The sequence below is a fragment of the Notothenia coriiceps genome, unplaced genomic scaffold, assembly GCF_000735185.1.
Source record: "Notothenia coriiceps isolate Sejong01 unplaced genomic scaffold, NC01 NC01_scaffold00035630, whole genome shotgun sequence".
NCBI lineage: Eukaryota > Metazoa > Chordata > Actinopteri > Perciformes > Nototheniidae > Notothenia > Notothenia coriiceps.
Genome location: NW_011368331.1, coordinates 1 through 8858, shown reverse-complemented (window position 1 = coordinate 8858; position 8858 = coordinate 1). Strand labels below are relative to the sequence as shown.

The 8858-nt window shown below is 42.6% G+C and overlaps 1 protein-coding gene across 1 annotated transcript; it reads left to right on the top strand.

Annotated features, from left to right (window-relative positions):
* Positions 1-3065: 3065 nt before the first annotated feature.
* Positions 3066-5441, top strand: gprin3b (GPRIN family member 3b). Its single transcript, XM_010791695.1, has one exon. The coding sequence runs from the start codon at positions 3066-3068 to the stop codon at positions 5439-5441; it is 2376 nt and encodes a 791-aa protein (XP_010789997.1).
* Positions 5442-8858: the final 3417 nt, after the last annotated feature.

Sequence of the window (8858 nt, the reverse complement as noted above, 5' to 3'; positions counted from 1 at the left end):
ATTTGATTGTGTGTCTCTTCTTCATCCACAGGGACTCGTCCTTTGGGTGCCACCAGCATGATATGGTTAACAGGAGGACCAAACAAACAGAAAACCAATGCAGGTGTTCTTTGGTACAAGTATGTCAAATGTAGTCTCAATCACTCACACTGCAAACCTGATGAGAAACCATGGCTTTCCAGGATATATGGTAGAAAGTGATTAGAGAGAGAACACGTTTTTTTGTGACACACTTTCTTTGGTTTGTTAAAAAAGGAAATTCAAATTAATATTCCATTGAAACTTATCTACAACATGATTTAAAGTCAAAATTTGTTTTTGGGAATTATTTATTGAAACCTACATGTTTATTTTATCATCTTAGTTAAATGTATTTTTGCAATATTTTTATCCTCATAAAACCTTTTTCAAAGCTTTGTCATCCACAAAGGAAAAACTTCAAAATATGTGTTTCAAATAACCTTAGTCCAGTGTCTTCAATCTGTTTACACATAATACAACTTTACACTTTCAAACTCACTGCAGTGCAAAGTGATGTTATTTATACGCAGATTGAAGAGAATGAGTTGCAAATTCATATAGGAATAATTCAAAAAGACACAAAAAAACATATCCTCTGTCTATAATATATAATATAACAGGCTGCCTTAGCAACAAAACCATGCTGCCTGGATCTAAGAGTAATCCATTTCAAGTGCAAGTGACGCTGGATGCCTGCGGCTGATACAGCACTGCCTCCACCCTCACCCCCCCATTCATCCATTCATAGGTTCACTCTGCTGCACCACGTCTCCTGCGCTGGACCTCTTCAGTCACACACCATGAGAGGTCCATTTTGAAAAGGGTGCACTTTTCCCCCCGACGCAACAAGAGCATCCCTCGGTCGGACGGCGGTGACTCATTGCGCACGGGCAGACAGGGGGGTGCATTTTTACGCTTCGGTGTGGAAGATCGATACATCTAATATCGTGGTGGAAGGCGTGGCTTGGTGTCACCGACATCAGGGCTGCTTTTCCATATTCATTTTTAGGGTTTTGGTTTTGCCTCATCTCACTGGCACGGACGCACCCCCAAAAGGAGCGAGCGGGACATACAGCGTCTCTCAAGGTAAGAAGCCCCCCTCCTCTTCTCATTACACGGGTTTCATGCGTATCAGATGTAGAAATTGTCCGCAAGGTCATATCATATCAGCAGATATCAGTGGCCTCTATGATATTGGGCTTGGACAGGACTCTAGATGTGGGCTACAGTACATGACATATATCTTAATTGGCCCGAGTGGTCGTGTGCAGCACTTTAATTTATGTACCTCGATTTCACATTCAGCACACACTTTCTGTTATTCCTAAACTGCTGCAGGCTAAATACACCGGGGCGTTTTAACTGTTGAATAAACACACAGGATTTATGCTCCCCACAAATATTTGAACTTTGAAAACAGACATGCAGATGCATAGTGGGAGAGCACTAATGAGCTACACCTGCACAGGACCCAGCACAGCAGGTGTTTTATTCAAGTTACAAATTATTATTTTTCGTACATCAAGAGATAGATTTTTAGTTATTATTTGGTTATCTAGACATGAATGTGACCAGATCTGTAAATACATAATGTGTGTTGTAGTGTAGACTTGTGACGATGCTTGTTTTTATGAGTATAGGAATAACCTAAATGACAAGGCTGGGTTTAACCGTACTTTCACGAGCGTCACATTATGCAGATCAAAATCAGTAATGTCGCTAAAATGGAGATAGCCAACTTGCTCCCTGTGGAATAGTGAATTATCAATGGTGGTTCTTTCTCCTTTTTGTATGAAGCCTATTGATGGTTTTGTAAGATTAAAGGAAGGCTCGCTCAACTTGCAATTATTTTTGACTGACTCCAAACTATCGGATACTTCAGATGTTTGCTGAGTGCTGGCACATCAGTTGAAGTGGCTCAGATGCTTTTACACTTTAGGAGACAGGCTGAGCTGAATTCACTCATCAGGTCTGGGATCAAGAGATTTGTGAAAGTCAAATGCTTAGTAATATATTGATTATAAGATCAAATACACATTATTCTAAGCGTTCAAACCTTTTCTGTTTATGCTTCACTTAATGTGACCTGAGAGAAAAGAGGAGTTAAACTATTTCCAGCAACACTTTAGGTGTGTCTAAATTCTCATATCATTTCAAATAATCATTGATTTACACTTGATGCTAACAGGGCTATGCAATTTATAAAAGAACACAGTATAGTGAACAATTTAACTGATCCAACAACAAGATGACAGGACTCCCTTCTGTGAGCATAAAGAAGGGTTTTGACCAGCTTTGTTATACTGACACTCCTTGTACTGTAACACTGATTATTATCGGTATTTATTAATTGAATTTAGGAATAAGATAAGATAAGAGAGATAACATTTTCTGCACACTTCTTCAGGATAACCCCAAGTAATTATGTTTTGTATTAGTTGTACAATTGGCTTTCTCCTCAATTGAATTTAACCTGAAGCTATTTTCACTAGTGTTGTGCTGGCTTTTATAGTAAACCACTTATAAGAGCCTCAAATAAAAGAGTTATTGACAGGGAATGCAGTACAGTGGTCCATTTATTGTCTCAATTGAACCCATGTATTTCTGCAGTAAATGCAAGAAAATAAATCTCCAATTTCAGTGTATAAGACATTCAAACTAAAATGGTTTATATAATCATTTGAATCATACTTTGATTGAAGTTCACAAGCAACTTTAAGGGGGAAAACACACTACAGTACATTCATCTGAATTCCAAGCAGTAGTTGAATTAGAGACATTGATTGTTTGCCTTTATTAAAACAATGATTATTTGAATGTGTGTTAGTGGACCTGGGACCTGGACTGCATTTGACCTAATGCTTACATAATCTTGGCCTGGACTTCCATGTGAGTCTGGTCTGATACGTTTTTTTATCTCAAACATTTAAAATAAAAACTAAGCCAATTTCTATTTTCCTCCTTTTAGGGACTCACACAAAGGCCCCATCTGTTTTCATCTTTGGATTACAACAATATTTAAAGACTGAAACAGTGAGTCCAGCATGGGAACCAACCCAAAAAGGACAGTGACAGTCCAGATGGTGCCTCAGCTGGCTGTGATAGACACGCTGGGCAATAAGGAGCCGAATGCCAACTGGGCGAACGAGCCCGACCTCCAACTCTCTCAGGTTTGTCCAAAAACAACCCTCACATCTCCCGATCACACACAGGATAACTCATCTCTGACTGCCGCTCCCGATATCACACAAATCCCCCAAACTGCTTCAAAGGGAGGAGAACCAGTCTGCAGCGCTGTGTCAGACAAACCAGTACCGACTAATGGAAACCAGACGAAGACAGAACCTGTGACAGGAGGAGATCAACAGATGGAAGACCTGTCTCTAACAAGCCAAAGTGTGGGTGAAGCAGGACGAGACCAGAGGGATTCAAACGCTAATATTAAAATGTTTAGCCAGGCTGATAAAAAGGATATCTTTAAGGCAGACACAGATCTAACAGCCTCAAAGATCGACATGCAGAACAATGATTGCAGAATAAAGGGGCCGAGTGCAGCAGAGGAGGAATGTGCAAAGTTGGCATCCTCCTCACGAGAGGACAGTAATAAAAATGTACCTGCAAGTAATACAAATCTCAACGACCCCTGTGAATTAAGGCAAACAGCATCTGAGCCGCCACACGATAATAAAGGGAGCAGTACAGCTCCAAAAAATAAAGACACAGCTGTACCACAAAAACTTCAAGAGCCGGATCATATGTGTAGCAGCTCACAAAGCTCTGTCAGTCCGAAAGAGACTCCCAAAGCTCAACAACGCATAGAAACTACTGCAGCTTCTCATTGCTCAACTACACCTCCGTCTAAGAGCAATGATGTAGAGGTTTGGTGTGCTGATAAGACTTCAAGTTCATCACATCCAGAGAAGGACTTGCAACCAGTAAAGGAAGCACAAGTCTCTTCAGATAAACATCAACCAGCGTCTTCTCAGAAGGACTTATCCACGCTGGATGATCCCAAGGAGACTCCCAAAGCTAAACAAAGCATAGAAACTACTGCAGCTTCTCATTGCTCAACTACACCTCCGTCTAAGAACAAGGATGCAGAGCTTAGGTGTACTGATACGAATTCAAGTTCAACACATCCAGAGAACATGCCTCAAGAAAAGAAACCTCATGTCTCCTCAGATAAACATCATCCAGCATCTTCACAGAAGGACTCCTCCACTCTGCCCCAGGCGTCACAAATCATGAAGGCAGATGCGTCGGAGGAAGCCACCCAGATCAACACATCTGTCTCTGAAGGGCAGCAGCAGCTCGGCAAGCTGTTCAAGGAGGCTTCAACGATGACTTTATCCCCGTTCCCCACCCCAGTCAAGCAGCTTCATGATATGGAGGTTCAGGCGGTTGCAAACACGTGCAGCAAGGCCGTGTCCACAAGTCCCAGCCTGCTGCCTTTCTCTGTGCCTCGCAACGGTGGAGCGGTCCCCAGGGAGGCGGCGCAGAGACTGGCTGTCGTCTACCAGGCCGACGGGGGTGTGGGAATACATCAGATCAGCATGAGTCCTCTACCTACTGATCCAAGGTCAGAGAGACTCACGGTTGAGGCGGAGATGTGCCCCAACCAAAACGTCGGTGTGGTTTTTCCTTTAGAAACGTTGTCCCAGCAGCAGGACAAAAGGCTCGGAGCAAAGCCTAAAGACTCGGCTCTCTGCAACACACAGCCAGTTTATCAGATCAATATTGAACACAGCAACCCCAAGGAGCAAGGAGAGACCGGTAACTCCCAGAATGAAACAAGTGTTCAGAAGTCTACAGCCAAAACAGCCACTGCTGAGGCTCCCTCTCTTATATCAGGAAAAACCCAAGAGACAGCCGGTGCTTCCAAGGCTGGATCTGCTGACAGTAACAAAGCTGCGTTGTCTCAGGCTGCTGTTAACACCAAGCCAACTCAGGCCCCGCCAACAGCAACAAAAACAGCATCCAAGCCAGAACCAAGGAAAGTAAAAGCTGCAAGTCCGAAACAGAAGGCTAAAGCTGGCGGTAAAGCCTCGAAGAAGGAGACAAAGTCAAGCAAACAGAAGATGGAACAAGAGAGGAAGAAAGAAGAGGACGAGCTGAGGGAAAAGGGCATCCATGATGTCGTCTGGGATGAACAGGGCATGACCTGGGAGGTCTACGGGGCGTCGGTGGACCCAGAATCCCTTGGTTTTGCCATTCAGAGCCACTTGCAGTGCAAAATCAAGGAGCAAGAGAGGAAACTGGTGGTGCAGACCTCCATCAGGAAGTCGGACTCTGGTGCGGACTCGCCGGCCCACGTCAAGAAGAACAAAAGGAGGCAGCAGAACATTTTCAGGTCAATGCTGCAAAATGTCAGACGGCCAAACTGCTGCGTGAATCCCCCTTCCTCCTCCGTCCTCGAGTAGCAAAGCGCCAGAGGTAGCCAATGTCAAACTCTTCCCTTTTTCCTAGAGGTCAAAATGTTCAGCCCAGTCTCACGGCATTTCGTGTTATAGTCACGAAATTTATTTAATCTATTGATTCGTGTTCACCAACACGATTTTCGCATTTTTTTCGTGTCACAGCACGATTTTAAAAGCAATGCATTTCTATTGGTAGCATGTTTCGTGTGCACCACGTCTTTTTGTCCGGTCGGGTCTTGGAATACCAGAAGCTGTATGGTTCATAAAAACATATTCTTACTCGATATCTTACCATAAGCCTAACCCTATCCCTTTTATTTTAAATTGTATAATGTCTGAGTTTTTTTGCCGTGCGCGAGGAAAAGAAATGGCTCAGAGCCTCAGAATACTGACATCTGTATTTTATTTAATCTTTTTTTCCTTCTAATTTGTTATTATTTGGTGCAGGCACGAAACATACTACCAATAGAAATACATTGCTTCTAAAATCGTTCTGTGTCAGAATACTGAAATCTGTATTTTTTTAAATCTGTTTTTCCTTCTAAATTGTTATTATTTACATTGCTTTTAAAATCGTTCTGTGTGACACGAAAAGAATGGGGAAATGGTATTGGTGAACACGAATCAATAGATACATTTTTTGACTATAACACGAAATGCCGTGAGACTGTGTTGCTATATTTAGAATTTGGAGGTTGAAATGTTTGGTACGGCTGCAGTTTTAAACACGAGGTTTACGTTTTTGAGTTGTCGCTCAAAATACCTCAAAGAATACGTTTTTAGGGTCTGTTGGGAAGTGTGGACTTGTATCTGGAGAGGTGCATTACATACAGGATATTCTCTTTATAAAATGCATGTGTTTGTGCATATCTCTATTCCTATACAGGTGTGTGTGTTCAACAAAAACAGAATTTTCTTTGGGGGTGAACAAAGGGTCATCTTAGGTATGTTGTAAACGTCATGATTCGTACCATGCTTTGATAACACTGATGTCATTAGGGTGGTGCCAATAAAGATATTTGACTATGAGAGAGAGATGAGGTCATGATCTCTTCACACACATTTAGAAATGCTGCTTATCCAACACTCAGAAACTGAACACGCTGAGGAGGAGTCTGAGAAGCGGCCTCAGGCTTCTTCTCAGTGTGAGCTGCAGAAGACTTTAATTTACGGAAGATAAATCTCTTGAAATACATCTGATTGTCTTTTCCCGCATGGCCTTAGGTCACAGGTTTAAAATCAAACTAAGTCCCGTAAAATGAGTTTTATTTTGTTCTACCAGTACTGCTTTGGTGTAAATGAACGATTTAAATGCATTGATACAGCGAGTGGGGGTTCATCTCGCCTGATTAGTTGCAAACAGTGAAATAATTTGCTTGTTTTTAACACTTTTATTGTACCATAATGCTCAGAATAATTTTTTTAAACATCGGCGGTTCTAGATCAATATTTCTGAGGGCTAGTTATTTTATGAGAGGGGCATATCAAATGCGGGACTAAAAGAAAAAGACAGTGGTAAAGATTTTTAAATATTTAGGTTTGTATTTAGTCTCAAAACAAAAAGCCATGGTGTTTTCTCCTTTCAGAGGGGGGCATGATTTTAAACGTCAAACACTGAATACTGGAACAGGAATGATGGTTTAGAAATATCAATTGAAGTGCGAAATATCAGTGGAGAGGAGGAATATGTTGGCATTCACAACGCCCCATACATGACTTTGGAAATGTAGCGGTTTCATTGTTACTTGAACTTAATAGCGTCCAAATAATCATGTCAACACCTGGTCTGCAGGTCACCTCATGCATAATTCCTAAGAGGACACTTTAAGAAGAATTTTCTCAACACCATTTAAACCTCACTGCATCGCACTGCATGTCTCCGTATCACGTGATTCTTCGTGACTCCAGTACACCTAACGCAAACAAATAAGACTTTGTAGCTCCGCAAAATGAAGGGGATTGAAACGGTGTGAAATGATCCAGCCTTCTGAGCTGTGAGGGGATCAGCCCCTTCCTACATCCAGGCCTTGGTTGAACCATAAACTCCACGTGCACTTCGCTCGGCGTCAGCCAATCAGCTTGCGACTCCATCTCTGCGAGTGTGACCCAGGTACACCTGAAAAACACACTGGTTGCTATCCTGGCTCCTAAATGATGGAATGAGCTCTCCATTGACATCGGGACATCTGAAACTCTGCATATGATCCGTCGCAAACTGAAAACACTTCTGTTTCCATTGTACGGAAACTCTTTAAATAACTTTAAAGCAAAGAGTTAGCTTAGGCCTTGTCACTAATTCCCCAGCACTTACTATGGTATGACTCGCTTGAAGTGAATATATCTTTCCTTGTTGTTCGGAGTTTGGATCTCTATGGTTTTTGTACTTATTGTAAGTTGCTTTGGATAAAAGCCAAATGTCATATAACCCCTTTTCCCACTTGCAGCAGAACACACTGTCATTTAAACATCACTGCATCGTATGTCTCCATATCACACGGTCCCTCTTGACTCCACTTAAAACAATAACGCAAACAAATAAGACTTTGCAGCTCGGCAAAAGAAAACAAAGGGGGTTGAAACTGTGTGAAGTGACCCAGAAGAGTCAACTCTTCAAGGTTGTTTGGAGGAGATCTACAGATCAGCGCTGAATCCAGATCTGGACTGCATACATGCCATGAAATTATGAATTAACTCAAGACTTAAGAGCGTCATATCCACTCGTTAAGCTCTTTGAGAAGCGCCCTGAGGGGATGGAGGGGGGGAGACACCCAATCCTCTCTCTGCACATTACCTCATTGTCATCAGCGTATAAAAAAAATACAGAAAAGACTAAAAGACTAGCTACTGATAAAAGAGCTAGGCAAAAAGAAATACCCAGAATCCAACACAATCGAAGGAGAAAGAGGGGGCATGCGTTAATTAACGAGCGACTAATCTCCGCCAAATTAATAACCGGGTCATGGATGTGAGGAAGAGAGGGATGAAAAGAGGAATGCAACACGATGTCTCTGGGTGCAGCGATGGGAATGTCGTCCCTGTCTTCTCCCCATAACCCCTCCTAACCTCTCCCTTTCTCCCCCGCGCTCCCATCACAAACCCTCTTTGTGGCGCTCCCAAGAAAACCTTCATCGGATGCCAATTTGCATAAAGGCAACAAGCAACGACACTTTCTCTCCCCCCTCCTGTGGGAGAGGACGGCGGCGGGTCCTCCCCTAGTAATGGCAGTGCAATTCTTCTTGTTTTAGGACACACACACACACACACACACACACACACACACACACACACACACACACACACACACACACACACACACACACACACACACACACACACACACACACACACACACACTCTCACACACAGACAGAAACACATACACACACACTCTCTCTATCACACACAGACAGAAACATATAC

Bases quoted from the DNA above. Each gene is read 5' to 3' on its own strand.
- gprin3b (XM_010791695.1), top strand. From the start codon at position 3,066: ATGGGAACCAACCCAAAAAGGACAGTGACAGTCCAGATGGTGCCTCAG.